This window comes from Macrotis lagotis, chromosome 1 (assembly GCF_037893015.1).
Source record: "Macrotis lagotis isolate mMagLag1 chromosome 1, bilby.v1.9.chrom.fasta, whole genome shotgun sequence".
NCBI classification, from domain to species: Eukaryota; Metazoa; Chordata; class Mammalia; order Peramelemorphia; family Peramelidae; genus Macrotis; species Macrotis lagotis.
The window spans coordinates 410350989-410375632 of record NC_133658.1 but is presented as its reverse complement, the minus strand read 5'-3'; the positions used below and the strand labels follow the sequence as shown (position 1 = coordinate 410375632).

The following is a 24644-nucleotide window of genomic DNA, read 5'->3' as shown; positions in this document are numbered from 1 at the left end:
TAGCCTTCAAGGTCATAGACTGCTGTCCCCAGGAGGATCCTCTCCCCCCAGGTTATGAACACCCACCCTTCACTATTGCACCTGCCCGGCTGTGCAAGGAGAGGAGAAGGGGGAGACCCCTCAATCCTTCCCTCCCTCATCCCTAACCCATCCAGTGGGCCCTAAATTACAAGCCTGAAGGAATGAACCAATCATTCAACTCTATTTCTACCCACTTTCCACCCTCTACCCTGCCCTCCTGAGAGTATGTTTGCAAGGGGCAACCCTCCCCCCATCCCCCCAAGCCTTAGAGGACAAGGAGAGCCCTCTTTCCCCAGCACCATTACCCAAAAGACAAGTGGTAGAGGCTAGGGGAGAGGGAAGGGCAGATTCCTGGCCTTTGAGCTTTTTCTAGGGTGAGCTTCGGTGGAGAGAGGAGAGGGCGAGGCATGCAGAGGATTCAGTCCTAACCCTAGGAGCACAGCCCCCAAAGGTACAGGACCACCCTGCAGCCCACACCTCTTCCACACATTGCATCCCCTGAGCCCCATGCCCATGACCAAACTAGTCCAGGGCCCCCACCCTGAGTTTTCATCACCCCCCCAACCTAGGCCCCGGGGGAAGAGGGGTATGGCAGACTGGGCTAAAGTAGGTGGGGATGAAGAGGAAAGGGGGAGAGGGTTCTGTGAAGGAAAGAAAGAACAGCCAAAGGCCTTGGGAATGGAAAATAGGAGTTTTGGAGAGAGCTCCCTGCCCCTTTCTACAATGGCAGAGGGGTTGCCACAGCTGGTCAGATTGCTCTATCTCTATCCCATTTTCCAAGGCTGTTCTGTGACCATGGCAAAAGGGAGCCCAGGGAGCCCAGTCAGGGGAGGAAGGATAGCCCTGGGGCTCAGGCAGCTCTTCCAGCCCCCTGAGATCAAAGGCAATGATGGTTTTACAGGCTGAAGGGTTAGAGTCATGGCAGGGGCTTTTTGTTTGTTTGGGGATGGGGGGGGTAGGAATAGGACATAGAACCCTCCCCTCCAAGATGGGGACAGTGGGCAGCCCAGAATCAGCACTTCCCCCACCCCTGAGCAAACCTTCCCTTACCCCAAATTGCCTAACTAGGTTAGAGGCACCCCCACCACACACATACCTCTCACCTTCCAGCTGTCCCCCACCCCAGGCTAGGGGACCCTTCAAGTGACACCTATCTGGAAGCAGGGGGGGCAACCTCAGCTGCCTCTGCCCACCCCCCCCTTCCAGGGCACAGCGCAACAGTTCCAAAAAAATAGAGATTTGTATTAAAAAAAATTAAATAAAAGCCCAGCTCTGCTGATAGGCCAGTGTCCCTCCCTCCCCCCTCCCTTTCCCCTCCCTTTCCAGCTCCGCCCTCATCCCCATGGCCCCAGAAGTATTTACAACATGGAACAATAGGGCCAGGGTGAGGAGGGGCACTGCGGCTGGGGAGGGGGGGGCAACAGGCAGGCCCCCCACCCCCAGAGGGTCCCTAGACCAAAGACAACAACAACAAGAAAAGTTGCAAATCAGGCAGAAATGGGAACATCATTCCAAGGTCCAAGGTCCATATGTACAGATGCTGCATGACCAGCAGGGATGGGAGTGGGGGGTGGGGCTGGGAGGAGGGAGTGGAGCAGGCAGGAAGCCCCAGGGCTGCATGAGTGAGGGAGCCCTCCCACCTTTTCCATTGCCCACCCCCCACCCAACCCCACCTTTGGTAACTAAAGCCCTTTGAGGACCCCCACTTCCTGGACCCCACCCCACCCAAAATGCCCCCTTGTAGAAATCTCCAGAGAAGGATATTAGAGCTCTTAGATGCCCTGACCTTCCCCCACCCCTCCAGCCACCAAGGAGATAATGGATTAGTTAAAGGTGTATGGCCCTTGGACTCCCTTCCCTCCCCCTGGAAGGATGGGGTAATCCCCTGGAAGTTTGGGGGAGGGAATTTAGTCATTGAGAGGGGACCCACCCAGGATTCCAACTCTGCAGTGGCTTCTGCCCCCCAAGGTGGGCAGGCTGGGGGAGCTGGACACAGGAGAGGTGCTGAACATGGCGGATCCAAGGCCTGGTCCCCATGTGGGGCAATGTGTCTCCCAGAACGGGGCACTGGACCTGTATGAGGATGATTGGATTCTACTCCCAGGGCCAGGGAGAAAAGAGATGACATATAGGAAGTTAGTGACCCTGGGATTGGCTTACCCAAGGGATTGATTGGAGGGGACAGGGATACCTGGGTACCCCCTTGGCAGGTGAGGGGCTGGACATGGGTTGGGGCTCACTTGGGGCTCACAGGTAGATTTCTCGCTTGGCCGTCTGGGCAGAGGGTGTGGCCGCCGGCGGGAAGTCCGAGGTCTGGGTGAGAGGGATCTCCTCCAAGGTAGAGTCCTTGCAGGAATCATGGCTACTGTTGGAGAAGGCACTGTACGAGGGCAGCAGGCGGACGGGGGCCATTTTGGTGTTGCGTTCTTCCGGGGGGCTAGGGCTGCCGGCGCCTGCGGGCTCCTGCCCGCCTCGGTCCTGGTAAGGCACGAAGGTGGAGAGTTTGAGGGCGCTGCTCTTGGACCGTCGGCTTGGGGAGGACTGGCCAGGCATCCAGCATGTGTCCGAGTGGCCAAATTCACTGCACTCCCGTGTGCATGTGCCCGTCATGGCTACATCAGGCAAGGGTCGAAGGTCTGAGAGGAGAGAATAGAACCTTATTAGGAGGAAGGTCACACACACACACACACACACACACACACACACACACACACACACACACTCTCACTGTTCTTACTTATCTTTAGTACTCAGTTACACATAGAAGAATCAGATTCTCTTTCTTAATCTCACCCTTTTCATGAGTGTACCTATTGAGTGTACAACTCAGTCAACTTAAAGTGTGTACACACACACACACACACACACACACACACACACACACACACACAACACAGGCCCCTCCCTTCCACCACCCCTGCCCTGGCTCCCCACCCTGAATACTCCAGGGAACAGGAGTTGGCCGCCTGACATCACCAGTAGCCAATGTGGTTGCTGGGCAGCAGGTCTCCACGGAAATGACTGGCACTGGGTGAGAAGTTCCTGAAGCAGCTGCCCCCTGTCTGCCCTCACCTGGGGATGGCAGCAGGTAGTGAACCCCACCCCAATTCCCTCATAGGTCGGCCTCAGGGATATAGCTGGAAAGGTGGCCGATGCCCAAGAAAGGAGCTCCTTTGGCACCACTCTATTCTGACTTGGCCTCTTGCCCAAAGAGGTACCTGCTATACAGTGCTCATTATTTGCCTCTTGAAATTCTGGGGCCCTGAATCATAGGTGAAAAAGACAGGAAGACAGGAGAAAAGATCAAGCTGCCCACCTACCTGGCGTCTCTGCCTCATGGCCTGCTCTGGCCAATAGGCTCTGTTTGGGCACAAAAAGGAAGAGATGGCCCACTGGAGATTGTGTGTGTGTGTGTGTGTGTGTGTGTGTGTGTGTGTGTGTGTGTGTTGGGAGTAGGGAAGGGATCAAAAGTGTGAGATTCTGAAATGAGGACAGGGAAGAATTTGAGACCAAGCAGGTGGAGAGAGCTCAGAACTTTGATTCAAGGGCCTAATCCCTAAGTAGGGGGCCTAAGACACATAAAACTTTTAAGAACTTTAAGTCTGAAAGGTAAAGATCCAGGAGACTGATAATAGTCAAGAGATCCAAGGTTAACTCCAAACGGAGAAACTATGCTTAGTCCCTTATAACATACAGTCATTCTATAGTCTCATTGACAGTCTACACAAACACTCTGACCCACATACCTCAATACCTTCTCCCCAATGTTCTTTCCTTCTACACTTCTAGCCCCACTGGCTCTTCCACACACTGACCTCAGTGATGTTTCCTGCAAACTTCATGACTTTATTCCTCCTCTAGCTGAAGTTCCAGGGTCATCCCATTTTCTTCCCTCTCTACTTCATTTACACTACCTTCTCTCTTCCCAGGGGAACTGATCTAAGTACTCACGACTTTTGACCTCCTTACCCAGACTAGAGAGCCACAAGACCACTCTGGGGTCCTCTGTCATTGTACTCCTTCACAACTCTTGTGGCTAAGGGTAAGTCCTTTGAATATTTGGTGTTTTTTTTAACATTCCCTGTGTCCCCTTATTGTTTTTAATTTTTAATTAATTAATTTATTTATTTTTGCAGGGCAATGGGGTTAAGTGGCTTGCCCAAGGCCACACAGCTAGGTAATTATTGTGTCTGAGACCAGATTTGAACCCAGGTACTCCTGACTCTAGGGCCAGTGCTCTATCCACTGCACCATCTAGCCACTCCTCCCCTTATTGTTAATGAAATCCTTCACAGATCTTGGGGTATCCTCCCTAATTTCAGGATATTTCATTATTTCTAGGGTCCCCTTGGCCATTCTCAAGTTCTCTTCATTATTCATGGCACACAAAAAAGACTGGGTTTTAGAGTCAGAAGACATTGGGCAAATCACTTCATATCTCTGAGTTTAATTTTTCTCATCTGTAAATTTGAAGCACTGGGTTAGATGATCTCTATCTTTAAGGGTCCCTTTCAAATCTGTATGTGGATTCTTTGCCATTCTGAAGTACCTTAATTCATCTCAGTTTTCTCATGTTTCCTCATAAGTCTTGGGATTACCTGTCTCACTGACTAGGAAATTTTTTTCTTTTCAAATCATGTTTATTTAAAACATTCTTTTCTTTTTAAATTTTGAGTTGCAAATGCTCTCCCTCCCTCCCCCACTCACTGAGAAAGCAGGCAATATGATATCGTTATATATGTGAAATCTTTTTTTTTTAGATTTTTCAAGGCAATGGGGTTAAGTAGCTTGCCCAAGGCCACACAGCTAGGTAATTGTTAAGTGTCTTGAGGCCGGTTTTGAAATTAGGTACTCCTGACTCCAAGGCCAGTGCTCTATCCACTGCACCATCTAGCCGCCCCCATATTAGGGAACTTCTGATGGGAATTTCATCATTCTCAAAAGAACTACCATAGAAAGCCTTCACTCTAACCCACAAGCAAAATACTCAAATTATAAGTATTAGCCCAAAGATTAATAAAAATGTGCATACCCTTTGATCCAGCAATACCACTACTGAGTCTATACTCTGAAGAGATTATGAAAAAGGATAAAAACATCACCTTTACAAAAATATTTAAAGTAGCTCTGTTTGTGGTGGCAAAGAATTGGAAATTAAGTGATTGTCCATCATTTAGGGAATGGCTTAATAAACTGTGGTATATGTATGTGAAGGAACACTATTGCTCTATTAGAAGCCAGAAGGTATGGGAATTCAGGGAAGCCTGGAAGAATTTGCATGAACTGATGCTGAGTGAGATGAGCAGAACCAGAAGAACAATGTACACCCTAACAGGAGGGTGATGATCAACCATAATGGACCAGCTCATTCCATCAGTGCAACAATCAGGCAGTTTTAGGGTATCTGCAATGTAGAATACCATCTGTATCCAGAGAAAGAATTGTGGAGTTTGAACAAAGTCCAAAGACTGTTACTTTTAATTTAAAAAAAAAATCATTATCTTATTAATAAATTTTGCTATCTTTTATACTTAATTTTTTTTCCCTTAAGTATATGATTTCACTCTCATCACATTCAACTTAGATGCATGGAAACAATGTAAAGACTATCAGACTCCCTTCTGTGGGGGGTGGGGGGAGCAAGATTAGGGGGAAAATTGTAAAATTCAAAATAAATAAATTTAAAGTGGAGGGAAATAAAAATTAAAAAAAATTATTATTAGGAAATTTCTCTCTTCTACCCAACTCACCCCTCCTTTAGAAATATACACAGGCATGCACGAACATACACACACATACACACACACATGCACACATACAGGGTTGTTTAGGTGTCCTCACCATTCTCAGGATGCTCCATCTCTCCTATGCTGCCATCAGGGGTGGTGCGTTCATAGTGGTCCTCAGGCAGTGCCAGGGGCCCAAGGCGGGGGCCAGAGGATGACTTGCTAGATGGTGTCTCTGATTCCTCTAGCCCACTGTCATAGTAACTATGCTGGGAGGGATCCTGCAGCTCCTGGGCCTGACTAGTCGCCGAAAAGGTGACCCGGCGGTGAGGTAACTGTGGAAAGAGTTAAGGTTACAATTGGTCTTGCCCAAAACCCATACAGAGCCCTGCAGTGGCCATGCTCCCTCACCCTTTATCCAGCCTCCTTAGATGCCAGCAAAGCACCCTTCCCCAGGCCCCAGCAAAGCCACCATCAGCAAAGTCCCCACTACCTTTCCTTTTTCATGTTACTCTTCCCATTCTGCATTCAGATCCAATCACCCCTTGCCTATGATCTGGAAGCTCCCCAAGGGTTAGACTCCCTTCTGAGCCTCTCTTATTCCTCTCATCCTCTCATCTTGTTTATGAGACTCTCTAACCTGAACCTTAGAAAGAAAAGGAAGCAGGGAAGAGGTGAAAGGAAAGAAGAAAAAAATGACAATCTAAGTAAGAGGAAGGAATAGGACCCAGGTAGCCTAGCTCCTAGTGTAGTAGTTGACTTTCTAGACTCAATGGCAATATTGCAATTCCTTTGGTGGGAGAGGGGGAGTCCAACTGAAGGTATCACATTCCCAACTGGAACCCTTCCTGCTACTAAGAACATGGCTAGAAAAATTCAGAGAATAAGAACTTCAGTTATTCCTAGATCAACAGGGAATAGGTTGGAATCCTAGAAGGAAGACACTGAGAAAATAAGTGTACCCCAGGAAGTGATCTGAAGAAATGAAGGCCTGAAAGGAAGCAGAGATTAGCGAAGAGTTGGGGGCAAAGGTTGGGCAGTATGGAGTCTTGTTCAGAACCAAGAAACTCTATGGGATCAATGATTAACTAAGAAGCCTAAGAGTTTGGTACCTGTCATTTGGTACCACCAATGAGCCATCCAAGCACTCCCCTGGGACTGCCACCAACTAGGAATGAGGAGTTGAAGAGGCATTAGGGAAAAACCGAGTCAGAGAAGGAGACAGGGATGGGGTGGGGTAGGCTTAAAGACATGAGAAACCAGGATACTTATTTCCCCTTTTCCTAGTTTTGAGTCATCATCCTTAGTTCTCCAATAGAAGCACCTTGAGCCAGAGGGGAAAAAAGATAGGCAAGACAGACCATGGGAAGGTAGCCTAGGAATAGACTATAAGCTCTGAACTCAGTTCTCTCTACCCATCTCTGTCTTCTTCAAAATCCTAGTTTCTCATCCAAAGGAAATGAAATATAAATATCAATGAAGCTTAAAAACAAAGCAATGAATTTGAGGTGCTTTACTGGAGAGGAAACAGGGGAGAGACAGAGAGGAAGCCAACCCCAAATTACTCCATTATTAGAAATGCAATACCCACCCAAGATTCCCTAAGTATATAGGTCTTGATATCAGGGGAAGGAATGAGTCATGGATTCTGGTCATTTCAGGTTAAAGGGTATAGAAAGCAGGGTATGGAGAATGAACTGGAATCAGAATGGTGGCAGGGGTGAAGGATTTAAATGTGGTCAAGGTTCAGGCATAGATTCTGTTTTCCATGATCTGCACTGTACCTCTTTTAGAATCTGACTATTCTTACACCTTCAACTATCTCTTTAGATGACTCCCAAATTAGCATCAATATTCCTGAGCTTCAATCTCCTATCTCCAGTCACTCATCAGATATCATCTCCATGGTCATGAGGTAGTCAACAATTGGATATGGAATTAAAGAACCTGGGTTCAAATCTTGTTCTCTTCTGTTTACAGTATGTGTCATCTGGGGGTAAATTATTTTCCTTCAGGACCTAAATTCTTTCATTTGCAAAATGAGAAAACTATGTTAAGATCTTTTCAAGCTCTAAATTCTACAATATCATAATATAAATGAACCACCATGACTTCATAGTCAATTATAACCAAAATGTCATTTTTCTCCTTCAAACCAGTGTTCCCTTCTTAAATCCCTGTTCATCAATTACCAATACTCTCAGTCAAACAGGCCCAGAACCTTAGTCTCATTTGTCTCTCTTCTCAATTTTCCTTGTAGATTGCCTTGAATCCATTCCATTCTTCCTCATAACTATTGCCCCAAGTCAAAGTCTTTACCACCTTGGTCCTAGATCATTACAATTGACTCTTCCTGTTTCTAACCCATTTAACATAAGGCAAGATTAATCTTCCTAAAGCATGGTTCTGATGTCACTTCCTTTTAAAAAACCTTTCATGCCTCTTCATGTCCTAGAACTAGCTTCAATTGTAATGGTCAGATCCCATCATTCAAGGACGTTTGGCATGGCCCCAGTCTACCTCTGTAGCTTGTCTCTCTGCTTCAACATTTTTGTCACCTCCTAACACATCATACACATTCCCACTCCCCACTCCATCCCTTTTATTTAGCCCATTTTCCTTGCTGAGAATGGCCTATTCAGGCCCTCCCACATATTGAAATCCTATCCTTCCTTAAAGGACCAGCTCAAGCCTCAATTCCTCAGGGAAGTCTTTCATGATCTTCCCAGCCCTTAGTAATTCCTTTCAATTCCAGTAGCAATCATTAGCCATACTACTCATGTGGCACTTACCCAGACATGCCTTCTGAGACTTGTCTCCCCATCTAGACTACAAATTGCCTCAGCTCATCTTATACATCTTCCTGACCCCACCCCCTAGAAAAACAGGAGAGGGCCCTTTTTTTTTTTGCACACAGTAGGCACACAATAAATGTATTCTTGAGGACGATGTGTACTGGGCATTGGGGTGAGTCTGGATGTTTTAGAGAATTTTAGTAAAGATGGATTTAGGGGTAGGGAATAGAGGAACAAGCTGATTCCAAGAATTTTCTGAAGAAAACCTCAGAAAAGGAGAAAGGGTAAAAATGAGAGGAGGGGAGGAAGGGGGTGGGAAATGAAGTGAGGAAAGGGAGATGAGAGGACAGAACAAGGAGAGAAGGAAAGGGGTGGGGAAAGTGGAGAGTAGGAGCAGATGTGGCATTCCTGTCCAGTTGTATACCAAGTTGAATAAAACCCTCTAACAGAGCTGAAATGCCTTCTGCCTCACCCATTCCTGAAACTGGAGAAAGGGTCTGAATATTTGGAGGATACAGGAGGATCAGGATAGTTTGTGGGCAGAATTCAAAGCTTGGAGTTGCTGGTCTGTGGCTCCTGGGAGTGGCTCTAGCCTCCCCGTCACCATGGAGATGCAGTCTTCTCTCACCTTGTAGCCTCCCCTAGGATCTGGGGTCCCTCACCCTGGCCTTGGATAAAGCATTTCCCTCCTCCCCACTTCCCTGCACACATCTTTGAGCAAGTGAAGGCATACCCAAGGGGCAAGAAGTGAGAGATGGAGAGAGAGTGAGCGTGAGCAGTGCTGGGAGGCTAGAGTGAAAGGCTGGAAGGAACAAGGAAAAAGGCTGCAAGGAGGAGGGTGAGTTGGAGAAGCCCTTAAGCCCCAAACAAAGTCTGAGCCTTTCCTACCACACTGGGGTGCACAAGGCAGGCACCTTGGAGCAATCTGTATAAACATTTTTGGTGGCCAGTCCCATTCCATCTCCTTCATTATCCTTTCCTCATACCCAGTCTCCTTCCTTGCAGCCTCAGTGGTGGGGGGGCACAAAAGGTAATATGAATGCTTTTGGGGGTTGGTGATGGGTAAGGGAAGGGAAAGGAGCAAGATCATCAGGGGACATAAAGAAAAGCAGCCAAGCTAGCAGGGCATTTCTCCAAGGATCTTCTGCCCACCTTGGAGTCCAGGAGGCTCCCAAGCTTTAAAACAACCAACCTCAAAGCCCTCACCTGGGGCAGCTGGCCTGGGCACTTCATCTGGGACCTGGATCTTCTCAGATTGAGGTGGGATGCGGGTGGGGAGAGGATCAGACCAGGAAGGGTAAGGGATCAAACAATTCAAGACCTTGGTTAAAACTCTGTGATGGGATCTAGGCCTGGAAGTTGATATGTCAGAGGATTCTTCCCGCTTTGTAGGTGAGGAAGGTCAGAGAGAGCCCTATTCCACAGAGGGCTTGGATAAATTAGGAGACAGAGAATTCTACTGGGAGGCAGGGTGAAGTGGGTATCATTCATTCCTTGGGAGAAGGGTCTTTCCAATTCTATAGGAGTTTGGGCCCAAGGGGGAAGTGAGTTACAATAAAGGATTCTGGTGTAGGGCATAGGAGGGGAAGACAAGGAGGCTAGGGTGACATGATATGGGAAGGGGGAAGTAGGAAATGATGGGATATGGGATGGGAATGAAGGGAGGGAACAAGGGGATGCTTCCAGTCTCTCTCACTCCTTCTCTCAGTTCCAGGTGAAAATAAGAAACAAAAAAACTCCAAAAATAGAAACTTTATTTTCAGTGACAGAATATAGAAATGCTGGGGCCCAGCCCCTGAGAAGCCCCTGGGCTGGTTGGATATGACCCTGGGAAGAGGAACAGGTTAACATACAGCACACAAAAAAAGGCACAAATGGAGTTGGTGGGTGTATGTGAAGGAAATCCACTGTAACAAGAGACCCCCCAACTCTCACTTCAAACCTAAACTAAGACAGGCCTTGTCACCCAGGCTCCCAGGACTCTGGCCTCAGTGAGAGATCCTGAATTCAGGAAAAGCTCAGTGCCTCCTCCCCCCATTCATCCTCTCCCTGTCCCTACCATCCCCCTTGAAACACCCTATACTTGGAAGTAATATCTCCCATGGACAGGAAGAACTAAGACCAGGCAGAGCCTCTTCCCTGAAGTGGAGATGGAGGAAGCCACATGGACTAGGAGCAAAATATCTTTTGCTTCCTCTCTCTCCATCATCAGGGAACCACTGCCCTTGCTTGATTCAAAAACCTCACTGCTCAGGTACCTATGATGTACCCACACCTATATTAAACTGGCTTGAGACTTCCCCCAACTCCTTGTTCAAAAAATAATGAGAAAACAGACTGCTAACCCCTTTCCTCCCATTTGTGGCCCCACCCCAACCCCTCAAAACCTAGGGGCCCTCTAGTATCAGGGATGTGTGCATGTATGTATGTGTGTGAGAGTGTACTTAGGGGTAATTGCTGATACATCAGTAGTTCACTCACTCCCACACTTCAGTCCAAATGGCTCCTCGGTAGGGGTGGGAAGGGGGCCGGGGGGTGCTGAGCCTCAGCGACTGGCCTACCTGCTTGCTGGGGTATTTGGGGGGGTTGGTGCGATAGCTGTAGTCCGAGTACTGCTCCGAGCCCGTGGACGTGGTGTCCCCGGTGCCCACGAATGTATTGGCAGGAGGCAGATCTTGCACCACCTGGTGCTTCTTGGAGGCTGAAGGAGACTGTGGTTGTAGCTGGATGGAGGGTAGTGGTGAGTTGGAACGATAGTGGCGTCCCAGATCAGGACTGCCTGGTGGGTAATTGAGGGGCAGGTGAATGCGGGGACTGTCGCCAGGCGCATCACTCATCAGGTTGAATTTGAGGGATTTCTGCAGTCCAGTATCATCTTCATCCTCCACAGGTTTCACAGGTTTGGGTGATTTACTCTTTCTGCCCTTGCTCTTGGGACCTTTGGTGCCTTTGCCACCTGGCTTGGGAGCATACAGATCCTTGGTTTCCTTCTTGCCAGCTTGATAGCCACTCTTGGCCTCTCGCTGGCGGCAGTAACGCACAAGCACAGCCAAGGCAATGAGCAAGGCCACAGCCACTACACCAGCTACCACACCAAACAGGATGTTGCCACGCTGCTTGGAGCGCTCATATTCTGGATCACCAGCTATGTCAATGTCCAGTGGTGTGTCCAGGCTATGACCAAGCAGGTTCTCCAACAAGGTGCGATTGGCTAGAGTATCATTGACATAGAGGTGGACCAGTGCAGTACCATGACGAGAGGGTTTCCCACGGTCACTGACCTTCACCACCAATCGGTGGAGCCCGTGATGACGCCGTTCAATTTCCTTCTCCAGAGTGATGGCACCAGACTGTTGCCCAATCTGGAACAGCCCGTAGGGGTTGCCGCCTGCAATGATGTAGGCGAGCTCAGCATTAATGCCCGAGTCAAAGTCTTCAGCTGTGACCTGGCTAACTGTCTCACCAGGCCGGGTCTGAGGAGTTAGCAGCCTGTGGGAGGTATTAGAGGGGGCAGTGACATAGGGTGCATTGTCATTTTCATCTAGCACATTGATGGTGACTCCAACATAGGCTGAGCGAGGTGGTACACCCCCATCCACAGCCTTTAGTTGGAAAGTATATGTGCTTTGCTGCTCTCTATCAAAGCTCAGACTGGAGAGGATGGTACCAGTGCCATTCTGGATGACAAAGTCACCATTGTCTTGTTCAACTGTGAGCTGCACACGGGCATTTTCCCCCTTGTCCCCATCAATAACAGTCACCATGCCGACAGGGCTTAGGGCTGGCATGTTTTCCATCACAGAGAAGTTGTAGCCACTCAACATGAACTTGGGGTCATTGTCATTACAATCCAGCACATTGACGAGGACTGTGGCTGTGCCCTGAAGGCTGGGGTTGCCTTGGTCTGCTGCCACTACCTTCAGTTCATAGCTGTCCCTTTGTTCTCGATCAAGGGATGTCTTCACCCGAATTTCACCACTCTCAGGTGAGATAGTAAAGAGGCCCTTGGCAGCTGGCTCGGGCTCTAAGGAGTAGATCAGCTGAGCATTGGAACCAGAGTCAGCATCACTGGCACTGACCTCAGTGACTAAGTCTCCAGGATTATTATTCTCAGGGAAGGCAACTTCAGTGAGACTCTGGGTAAAAACAGGGGCATTGTCATTCACATCAATCACCTGCACCTTGAGGGAGTTGGTGCTGGAAAGTGGGGGGTTGCCAGAGTCCACAGCCACGATCTGAATAGTATAGTCTTTCACCTTCTCATAGTCAAGTGGTGTGGTGGTCTGAAGGAAGTACTTCTTCTTGCTATCACTTCCAGTCTCACTGGCTTGGCGCAGCTGGAACGGGACATCCCCTGCCACCACGCACATGACAACTGCATTCTCTCCCTCATCACGATCTGACACCTGCACCAGGGCCACAGCCGTTTCCTCTGCCACATCTTCTGATATGTTAGCCATGCCATCCTGGTGAGTGACCAGCCCAATGCCCCGAATCTCAATGGAAGGTGCATTGTCGTTCATGTCTTTTACCGTCACCACCACTTGAGCACGGGCACTTTTGGGATTAGCCCCTCGATCCTTGGCTAACACAAAGAAGCGAAGGACGCTCACATCCTCCCGGTCTATGGGACCCTGAACTGTGATCAACCCCGTGGTTCGATTCAGGCGAAGGAGCCTCCGCACAACCTCAGGAGCCTGGTGGAATGTGTAGTCTATTTCTGCATTCACACCCTGGTCGGAATCATTGGCCTTTACCTATGAAGGTGGAACAAGAAAACATAAGTGGAGTAGATTTAGGATCCGGGACTATTCCAAAATGGAGAAGGAGGTGAGGAGATATATGGTGGTTTAAGGAGCAATGCAGTGAAGGAGAAGATTGAACATCAAAATAGATGTCCTAGTCTCAGCTCTGTCAAAAACTAGCAATGTAGGAGCAGTTAGAAGGTACACTGGCCCTGGAGTCAGGAGGACATGAGTTCAAATGCAGACTCAAATATTTGATACTTAATAGAGGTGTGACCCTCACTGCCTCAACAAAAAAGAAAAACAAAACAAAACCTAGATGTGTAATTCTAAGCAACTCATTCAACTTTTATGAGCCTCAATTTCTCCATATATGAAATAGGGTAGTATTACCTATATCTGCCAAATTTATGACTCCTAGGAAGAGTAAGTATTAAAGTATTTTAAAAAAACAAAAAGTAGAACACAAACGTAAAGAGGTATTATTATTATTATCTGACTCCCATATCTACTCTGGATAATGAAAGGGGACTGAAAAGCAGAAGGGGGGGGAGGCTGACTATGTTTGTGTATGTGTGTGTGTGTGTGTGTGTGTGTGTGTGTGTGTGTGTGTGTGTGTGTATGTACTAGCCCCAAGCAAGGGGTCTCTTTCTAAAGCAATCAGGTGGGGATGTGGGTCAGAGGGAAACAGTCAGTGCCAGAGGCCTAGCCAATACCGCTCTGTCAAACTGGGGGAACCGGTTGTGGAAGCTGCCAAGGAGTACTGCAACATGAGGAAGCCGGGCCTCAGCCTGGGCTGCCACTGGGGGCTCCCTCAGTCAGGAGGGAGGAGGGGCTGGCAGAGGGCCATGAAGACGGCTGGCTGCTCCTGCCTGACAGGCTAGGCTCCCAACACCAAACAATAGGTTGTCTGTCCCTGCATGGTGGGCACGCCCTCCTACGCCAACACCAACGCAAACCAAGGCCCCATTCAACCCAAACATGGGTGGCATCAGAGCACTAGGCAGGCATGATGGTCACAGAGCTGAGCACCATCCCATCATGGGCTTTCTCAAAGAGGTAGCATTGAGAGACAGAAGTAGATGGAAGAGGAGCTATGGGGTGGGTAGTATTCTCTGGGGCCATACTGGCTTTCCCAAGGAGCTAACTACCCTAGAAATTTCATGCAGATGTCTAGAGGGTCGGTCAAGAAGACTTTCTGTTTCCCTAGTCCCAGCATAGCTCCAAATCTTGAAAGACCTAAAAGATTCTCCCTCTTCTCTTGAGTTCCCATTTCTTCCCTCTCCTTCTGCAGGTCACTTCCTCTCATATGATGGTACATTTCTAAGATAATTCTGTTTTTCATTTCTGTCTGTCTCTGGCATCTGTCTCTCTGGTTTTTTTTTTTAATCTGGCTTCTCAATCTTTGCCTTTACCCTGTCTCCATCTGGATATTTTTCTTGGTTTCTGTCTGTCTCTAGAATTCCTCCATTCCTGTTTCTCTATATTCCCCACATCTTTGCCCTTTCCTGTCTGCTTTCTATCTTTGTCTCTTTCTCATGTTTTTCTTCCATACCTACATCATTCCTTTCCTGTCTCCAATTTCTCTCCTATCTTTACCTGTCACTTCCTGACCTCTTAGCTTCCAAATAAATTTGAACATGAGTTGAGGGATGGGGGAAAAAGGGGACGGTGTTTCAGGCTTGGCAAGGTCATAGGCCTGAGACCAACCTGGATCTGCCCATATTAGACATTTCTCTCTTCAGTTTTTTCCCCAGATTCATGGACTTGATCTAGATTTTTTTGTTATTCTTACCTCCCCAAATTCCAAAACACTCCAATACTTCTAATTTCTATTCCTTTCTTCTCCCTTCTACAAGTCCCTTCCTATCCTATGGCTGTAAATCTTTGTCTAACTGTTTTTCTCTGTCTTTCTATCTATCTCTGGCAATCTCAGTTTCTCTCTAGCTTTCTCACAGTCATTGCCTGGCCCTATCTCTATCTGTATATCTTTCTTGGTTTCTGTCTGCCTCTAGAATTCTCCCACCCCTGTTTCCTTTGTATTGTACCTATCCTTGGTCTCTCTTTTTACCTTTTTCTCAGCTGTTTCTCAGCTGTACCTGCCTCTCCCTGTTTCTCATTTCTATCTCCCAATCTCTCAAGTATTATCTCTGTCTTTCTTCAGTTTCTATTTCTATTCCTATATTTTTCCAAGTGTTATTTCCCTCCCATTTCTTTCTGTCCCTGTTTCTCTTTTATCTATATTTCTCTATCCAAATTTCTTTGTAAGGCCCTAAGATTCTAGTGGGGGGGGCGGGGAATAACTCCCTTCTACTTCAGATCTCAAGAGGAGGTATATCTTAGAGAAGATAACGGTGTCCAGAGAAGAATGACCACAGGGCTGAATTCTTCCCCTGCACCCTGACTTCAAAGGTACAGTTCATGGGAAATTAGACAGGAGCAAAGGTTGGCAAGAGGCCAGAGTCCAAGATGACAACAGGAGATACACCTACCTGTCTGGAAAGATGGCTCCCTTAGTCCTAGACAATGGCCCTAAAAGTCCAATTGGCCCCTGGGGTTGTTCCCATGGTTTTGCTAAGGGGAACCTTTAATCAATGAACCAGATATCCCTCCCTGAGCCAGCTGTCTAGCTTCCTAAGCCATGGGCTCCCAACCTGGGAAAAGCTAGTTGGGGAAACCAATTAGGAGGACAGAGTACACTGAAGGGCCAGGAACCAAAGGCTATTTTCTACATTGAGCAGCCTCAAATTATGAGAGCCATCAGAATGTGTGTATGGAAATCTCACCTGATGTGTGGTCTCACCTGGATGACAGAATGACCCACAGGGCTGTTCTCGGACAATTCTGCCTCATAAGAGGGTCGCTCAAATTTGGGTGCGTTGTCATTGGTATCCAGAACAGTGACCCGGAGCAGGGCACTGCTGACCCGTGGTGGATTTCCCCCATCTTGTACCTTGATAGTCAGGTCATAAGAGTCACGGCGTTCTCGGTCCAGGTGGCCCATGACAATGAGCTGTGGCTGCTTCTCCTCTTGGTCTTCAGCTACTTGAAGCTCAAAGAGCTTGTCAGGTACTGCCTGTAGCTCATAGGAGGCGACACCATTGGGACCAGCATCTCGGTCAGAGGCCATAGGGATGGGAAAGAGGGAGCCCACATTAGTGTTTTCTGGAATCATCAGTGAGATGACTGGATTGGCAAAGTTGGGTGTGTTATCATTGATGTCTTGCACTTCAATCTGGCCCTCCAGGAGTCGGGGACTGCCGTTCTGAACCAGGTCTGTTATTGAGACCTCAAATTCCAGGATGCAGGGCTCCCCAGGCAGCTGGTTCTGGCACTCACGAAGTCCCTCACGGTCAATGGAGGTCTCAGTAGTGAAAATGTCACCTGTCTTGCCATCCACTCGAAGGTATGGGGCGCCTACTTCCAGCTTATACAGGTGTCCCACATCTGGGAAGCCATAGTCAGCAGCCAGGCTGCCGATGAGTGTATTGGGTGGCTGTTCTTCCTGTACCTTGTACACCACCCTTGTGGCAGCTCCTGGGGAGGGTGCAAGTAGTAGGGCCAGCAGCATGGGGGGTAGCAACAGCCTCCACCAGGAGCCGAGGCTAGACCTTGGGGGCCCCATCCTGGCAGGCAGCGGGGTCGGGAGGGCTAGGATAGAGGAAAGATACACAGGCAGACTGTCAGCTACAAACAACCCCTTTCTTTGGAGAACCAAGCCCCCCATCTTGGGTCTGGCCCACTCTTGGGCAAGAAGCCCCAGTCTAAAAGCTAGATTCTAATTAGCAGGTGGGCTCAGTGGCAGAAATAGAGAGCAGTTGGGAATCCAGGTAAGAGGCAAAGCAGCTCCCACAGGAGAAACACCCTGAGCCAACTGACAGGAACTCCCCAGTTCAGCTTTCTTTTTTCCCTCTCTGACTTTGCACCTCCCTCACACTAGCACCTCTACTTAGTTACTCACTGTAATTACCCTGATACTGAGATAGAGAAGGAAGACAATACATGGAACCTCTGTCCAAAAGGTTTTCTATTCTGGTGTGTCTGGAAACTCCAAATATACCCCTAGAGCTTATAACCACTACTGATGCTGGCATACTGAAGGGCAAGCAAATTCATGTCATTTTGTAGGACAGTCCTTTAAGGTTCAAGACTTGCCGGGGGGAATGTCTTAGTTCACTCATTGTAGAAGTTCTTAAGTTGGGGTGTGTAAAATTGGTTTTGTTGTTTTCTTAGATTTTGATTATTGTATTTCGATATAATTGGTTTCCTTTGTAACCCGATATATTTTATTTTCTATATTTAAACATATTATTCTGAGAAGAGTTCATAAACTTCACTGACTACTGAAAATGTCTGTGACGCAAAAAAGATTAAGAACCCCTGGTCAATAGCCTTTACTTTACCAACCACACAGGGACTTCTGCCCAGTAAATGAATATGAATTTAGCAAAGCTCTTCAGGAGTAAAGGAGAACAACTTAGTGATGAGAAATGAAAATGGTATATGCCATGCTTGTGACTGGTTAAGACAAGAGTAGAGGCCAAAATTGGGGTCAGAGCTAGAGGTGGGGATAGAACAATGGGGAGTTGCCCTAGCCTGTCCTGACCAAGGACTCAAGCAGGTTGGACTAGGAGAGTAGCTGCCAACCTTTCTTGAACTGCCACAAACACACATACCCCTCCCTCCCTGCCTTTATTTTCACCACCCCAAGTATACCCAATCTTTCCCAGTTCCCTTCTGTCCTTTCATGTCCACCCTACTTCAAAAGAAAGAAAGAGTGGGAAGAAGGAAGGAAGAAAGACTGAGGTTCAGGAACCTTATTCAATTCCAATAAAAGCTATTCAGCTTGATATCCAAGACCCTTCATCAATTTCACACTTCTCCCAGTCTCCCATTCTTCTATCTACTGAATCTTCAGTAGAATCCCCGGTATAACAATGTCTTCCAAGTCTGACCCAAGTCTCTCCCCCTTCCCCCACGGGAAAAAGAGGTACTAGATTTTTCTACTTCATTAAAATTCAAACTCCTTGACCTGGCAACTAGTCTACCCCCAATCTCTGGGAAGAGTATGAAGCTAAACCACTTAATTCAACTCTTTGGGTTTCAGTTTCCTTCCATGTAAAATGAGGGGACTAGGTTATAAAATTTCTAAAATCTCTTATAGTTATAAATTCCATGGTCCCATGATTTCCAACTTCATCTAGATTCTCCTAGGACAGGATTTCCTAATTTTTTTGTATGTATCATAGACCAGTTTGTCAGTCTGGCAAATTTTACAGGCTCTTAAGAATAATGTTTTTTAAAATGCATAAAATAAAAGCAATGGGTTTACAAAGGAAACGGATTAGCTTGGAAGCTATCAAAATATTTTATAAAAGTTTCACAGGTCCAAAGTCAAGAATTTCTAACCTAGGAGAACCCCTCAGATGCAGCCCAATTAGTATATTAACCTTGTCCCCTCCAGCTTTTAATTAACACCTTAGGCAGGTGAATTACCTTTGCTCCCCCCACCAATGAAAAAATTTAGCATTTAAAACTCACTTCAAGAAACCACTACTCCAAGAAGCCTCTCACACTAATCCCCTCCCTTCCTCTGAACTCATAACATTTTTTTGTATCATCTATTAAGCAACAAATCAACTAACAACACTTCCATTATTATTGGGGTTATTATTACTTAACCTTTCATCATTCTTAAGTGTTATCTCCCTACCTAGACAGTAAATTCCAGGGACTACATACATCCTCTATCTCTCTTTTGTATTCCATACAAATAAAACTTCACTCTTAACTAATTGAGAACAAAGGAACACACCTTCATTATTGGCACCTACAACCACAACCATATACACATACCCTAGACCCGTCACCCAAGATTCCCAACTTTTAAGGTAAAAGGAATCATCAAGTATCTGGGCTTAAAGCTATCCTATCAGTTCTGAATTTGAAAGCCTTATCTTGAGGGCCCTGTCCACAATTTACTGTACAACTCTAGAATAGCATAAGACATATATTTGAATGAAAATATTTGTAGCTTCTAGTGCTATACTCAGGAATTGAAGAAACAGCATAAGAAATACAGGCTAGGTCCCCTGGATAAGAAATAGAAGCCATAGTTCCAAGAATTTCATAATGACCAGAAATAACAACCCCTACAGATCACAAAGAGCTCCATGGGTTTAGGGTCAGAAATTTTCTTAGCCCTCTGGGCTTGCTACAATTAGTTAGGTTCCCAAAATGGGATAGAAGATAAGTCTACAGCAGAAGACTTCGGGAGGAGAGGTACTGAGAGATCATACTATTAGACCCTACATACTAACCCAGAGGGACCTAGTATTCTAGGAGAGAATTAGAGCAAGAAGTATCTGTAGGAGGAGTGAAAAAAGGGATTCTAGGAAAGGGGGTCAAGGCCAGTGAGGCCATAGCAGGTAAAGATTAGGTTGAAAAATAAAGGGGTGGAAGCGGCTAGGTGGCACAGGAGATAGAACACCAGCCCTGGAGTCAGGAGTACCTGGGTTCAAATCCAGTCTCAGACACTTAATAATTACCTAGCTGTGTGGCCTTGAGCAAGCCACTTAATCCCATTGCCTTGCAAAAACTAATAAATAAATATTTTTTTTTAAAAAGGGGGTGAAACATGAAGGGAGAGCCTGGCGACATAGAAAGGATGACTTTGAAAAGTGATTAGTACATGGTTTGGAACAGTCCATCTTTAGTGAGAACTTAGAAGCTGTGAGCCTCTGGTTACGGAAGCCTCTGCTTCCCTGGAACTTGGGGGGAGATAATCCCAGAAAAGGGAATAATGCTGATATTTTTTGGGAGAGAGGAGGGAAAAGAGTTATGAGAACCCTAGCTCAACTCCTGCTGAACTGGACAAGAATCACACTAATACAGAAAGGCCCACAGGCAGAGACTGGTTTCATTAGCTTGGGTGGAGCTGTAAAACAAGTGACAAGCTAGTTCCCTGCCCAGCCCCCCACCCTGGACTTTGTCCTAGGAAGATATTGGAAGTTATCTACCCCAGTCAGAAGCTTAGGAAATTTTCTTTCCAGTCCTCCCTCATTCCCCACCCAGATTCAAAGAAAGAGCTCTGCCCCTCCCATCCACCCAAGAGATTTCTCATCCACCTGGGAGACGGAAATCTGGTTGTAGGAACTAGGGTAATGGGGAAGGAGAAAGAGTGAGTTCAGATTATTGAAAGGAAATGGCTTAATCAATCTGGATTCTAAAGCCTGAGGAGGGGGTATTTTGAGAAAAATCTGCTTATTCTGGAACTGGGAGGAAAAGGAGAGGGAATTCCAATGGAGAATAGGGACCTGTTTTCAGGTCTTCAACCCACCTTACTCCTACCAAATCAGAAGGTAGCTGGCAGGGGGGTGGTGGAGGGAGAGGAAGAATCTATCAAAGAGAGGTGGGGAGAGGGAGGAGAGGAGGGAGAAAGAGAGAGAGAGACAGAAAATCCTTTTCCTTGAAGAGCTTAATAGTTTGAGGATGGTAAAAACACACCCAAAGCAATTTAAGACAAATTACAGAACAATGTATCAACAAATAAAAATAATAAAGTACTAATTAAAAGTATGAGGACAAAGAAGAGACAAAAAAAAGTTGTGATCATGAAGTGAGGGTGACCAAGTCACTGGTGATTTTGTGAAGGTTTCTGGAAGGAAATTGTGAGATCAATTCCTATTTCTTTTCTTCATGTCCCAAGTCCCTTAGTTTTAAGTTGTCTCAAAAGTACATCTACTGATGCCATGCCATAGATTCTGGATCTGGCCCCATGTTCCAGAAGTCTCAGGAGACAGGAACCAGACTCATACTGTTCCCTTTACTGCCCAGGGTGGGCCTTTATTTTTCCACTATCCTTTTTTTCTAAATCAGTCACAAGTTCAAGCTAACTTGCATTTCCCAGAAGGCTGATCTTCCCTCCTCTGGACATATTTTCAAGTCCCATTGCTAACCTCCTTTTTCCTGGAAGATCTATTCCAGGACCCACTGAAACTTTCTCTTCACAACATGCCTCTCTAGGCTGACCAGGTATCTTAGTATTTGAAACTCTCCTTTGTGCTGAATGGACAAACTGAATCTTTCCACAAAATACACCTGGTATTCCCCTAGAGTAAGTGGAACTTACTGTCATATTTCCCACCTGTCAGTGATGGTTCTCTGCCTTCCTCCTGAGCAACAAAGCAATTTCAAACTCAGAGGAAATGGGCTCTAAGGAGAGGGGGAGGGGAACCTAAGGGAGAGAAAAATGAAAAGAATGGGGGAATAGTTTCTGATGTGGCAGGGGCAGTTGGCCTGGAACCTAAATGACTGGACTGGGTAGATATCTTCTCCTGAGAACCTGAGAAGACTAAACAGTAAGAGTCTATTATGCCTTAACTGGAGAAACCAAACCTTCAGAATTTTCTTTTTTTTTTTTTTAAGTTTATTTGCAAGGCAAATGGGGTTAAGTGGCTTGCCCAGGGCCATACGGCTAGGTCATTAAGTGTCCGAGGTCAGATTTGAACCCAGGTACTCCTGACTCCAAGGCTGGTGCTGTATCCACTTGGCCACCTAGCCGCCCCCGCCTTCAGAATTTTCTGACCAGTTTATAGGTAAGGATTTCCCCCAATGTGAACATTACCTCCCTAGGAGCTCCCTGAAATGATCCCAACTCTTCAACCAGGAGTAGTTTTAATTTAGCATTCCATCTAATCAGAACAAGAAGCTCAAAAGCTAAGAAGGAATGTCAGGATGATGTGGTTAGATGGGGAGGGAAGGGTAAGGGAATCACAAAAGTTGTATCTCAATAGGAGTGTGGGGGATAGGGGGCATCATTCATTGGCAATTAATCCCAGGGAATGGAGGGAAGGGGGAGGGAAGCAAAAGACACTGGCCGGAAGTGGGGGAGGAGATGAATATGCCCCTGGGCCTCAATTTCCTTCCCTCTCTAGGCCAATTCCAGTCTCATTCTAAAGTAATTAGAAGTCCTCAACCTTCACCTTCTCTCTAGGGGCAGGTAAATCCCCCCAAAAATAGGCAATGGGGGGAAATTCTTCCCTTTCTCCTATTCCAAAGGGGAATGGGGTGAAAATGGAGGTCAAGCATAGAAGAGTCTGGACAAATAAGAAAGAACTAAGCCAGGAGGGCAAAGTGTGTTCCATGTTTTACCCAGTATGACTTTGCATGTCTCTCTGAACTCAAATGTGTATCTTTCAAAATAATGGTCATATGTAGATGCATTACTGATCCTTTAAGCACTGGAGCCTCTTCTGCTGGGCTGGGCATGACTTTTATGTGACATCACTGTCTTTTTAAAGGCCAGATCATAAATCCAGGTGTGCCCTGGTGACACAGGTGTGTTTGGGTTAATGTAGTGACACAATTATGTGTGGGAGCCAAAATAACCATTCCTTGGCAGAGATGGGGTTAACATAACCACATAGGGCCACCTTCCCAGACTAGGTGCCAGGCACCCAAGACTCCCAGAAAAGACCACTCTTAAAGCTTCAGTCTCAACTGACAATCAAATGAGTATAGGGTGGATCAAAGGACTCAACTGAGGATTTGGAGGAAGGGGCAAATGTTCCCATGAAAGCTACATTTCCTCAAACATCAATCTACTCTCTACTCCACTAGGTAATTTTCAAACCAAATATCTCTTCCAGGTCATTCCCCTTGTATTTGTGGGTTCCCCCACCACCACTAAATGAATGTAAATTCCAGATTAAGGACTGCCTTCATTTTTTATGCCTCCAGTTTGGAGAACAGTACTTATCACATAGTAAGTAGTCAATAAATGCTTTCTGATTCATTCATTTATTCTGTCTCCCTCCGTACCATAATCAGAATTACTGACTGATGAGCCCAAACTGTAAGCAGAGAGGATTTAAGATATTGACTACTAGAGGGAGATGAGGTTGAGGAACCGGCAGCATGGAGAAGGACCCTGGGTGAAGGGAAGAAACAACAGTCTGAATCTTGAGCAGAGAACCGAGGAGTAGCAGCAGCAAGAGCTCTGGCACGCCTGACATTTATAACAATGTCGTGATTCAAGTAGGAAGACTACAGGGCAAATCAGGGGAACAGGGTCCCTGAGGGGTGGCCAAAATAGCCTTCTCCCATCCCAATTTAGTCACCTGGGGAAAAAAGGAGGCTGTGTGTGAAAGACAGAGACAGTGTCTTGGGGAGTGTACTGATAGGTAGGTGTAAGTGAACACTGTGTTAGTGTGTGTGCCTGTAGGGTGTGTGAGAGAGAAGCACAGTATGTTGTTAGGGTGTATGTGAGATGGAGTGCTGGGGTGTGTGCTCACCCTGATGTGTCTTCGTGTTTCTCTGAGATGTTTTTATGTTGATGCCTTTGCATCAGACTGTGTAATTTATAGGGGGGGTCTATATCGCAAAATGGGGGTGGGGGCGCACTAAGAAGCGCTCCAGGGAGGCACAACAAGTGTTATTGAGGGGGGAGGGCTAGAGAGGTGGTGTGTGTGTGTGTGCGTGTGTGAAGGGGGAGCTTCACTGGGTAGATCGCTCTATAGAGAGCCACCTCCCTCCCACCGCCCAAACGCCGGCAGTGCGCGTACCCCGCAAAAAAAATCATGCGTTTACCGCATCCCAACCCCCGAGCCTCTCTTCTTCCCCGGCCCCCAAGCTCTCTTCCCCTTGACGCAGCTTCTAGGTTCTGCATCCATTCCCCTGCCCACTCCCAGAGCTGGGACTCCAGGCGGGAACTGGTCCAGGCAGCCGGGCCAGAGCTAAAGATGCAAAGCGGATTCGCCCCCACCTACCCCCAGCCCCCAAGACACACACACACACACACACACACACACACACACACACACACCCCAAGACTGTGGGAGACGAGGGCAGTGGAAGAGGGCAAATAGCAAGAGTACTCCCAGGGAGCCCCCTCCCCCGCCCACCACTGCCCCCCGCTCCGGGCACCTCCCTTCCTGCGGGCCTTAACCGGGTGGGAGCGCCCCCGACACCAAATCTCGTTCCTTGCCCCTGGTCTGGGGGGTGGGGTGGGGAGGGGGATAATCCGCCTCAGGGGACCCGAACATCTGGGTTGACCAGGAGCAGCCACGGAAGCAGGGACACGATCCCCCAGATCACTCTCTCCTTACCCCCACCCATCCTCCCCATCCATCCTTCACCCGGTCCCCTCCCCCACCGGGCAAGCCGGCCATAGCCGCTCCGGCCGCTCGGGTCCGGTCTCCGCTCGGTTCCTGCAGCCGCCGCCGCCGGGGCACGGGCTCCGCCGCTCCTTACCCGCCTTGAGGCAGCGCCGGCTCCCGGCTCCGCTGTCCATGAGCCGGCTCCAGGCGGGGCTCGGGAGGACTCAGCTCGAGCTCCAGGCGCACCAGCCCCGGGCA

The 24644-nt window shown here is 47.5% G+C and overlaps 1 protein-coding gene across 6 annotated transcripts; it reads right to left on the bottom strand.

Moving 5' to 3' along the window:
- Window positions 1-1746: 1746 nt before the first annotated feature.
- On the bottom strand, window positions 1747-24635 carry PCDH1 (protocadherin 1). 6 transcript variants are annotated; one of them, XM_074212731.1, is made up of 6 exons: window positions 24541-24635; window positions 16091-16938; window positions 11104-13299; window positions 5863-6082; window positions 2273-2657; window positions 1747-2094 (listed from the first exon to the last, which is right to left on the bottom strand). In XM_074212731.1, the coding sequence occupies exons 1-6, from the start codon at window positions 24578-24580 to the stop codon at window positions 1929-1931; spliced, it is 3855 nt and encodes a 1284-aa protein (XP_074068832.1). In that variant the 5' UTR covers window positions 24581-24635; the 3' UTR covers window positions 1747-1928. The 6 variants fall into 6 exon arrangements, with proteins under 6 accessions (XP_074068832.1, XP_074068831.1, XP_074068833.1 ...); XM_074212730.1 differs by lacking the exon at window positions 24541-24635 and having other exon boundaries at window positions 16091-23841; XM_074212733.1 differs by lacking the exon at window positions 24541-24635 and having other exon boundaries at window positions 2005-2094; window positions 2262-2657; window positions 16091-23833.
- Between the last annotated feature and the right edge of the window lie 9 nt (window positions 24636-24644).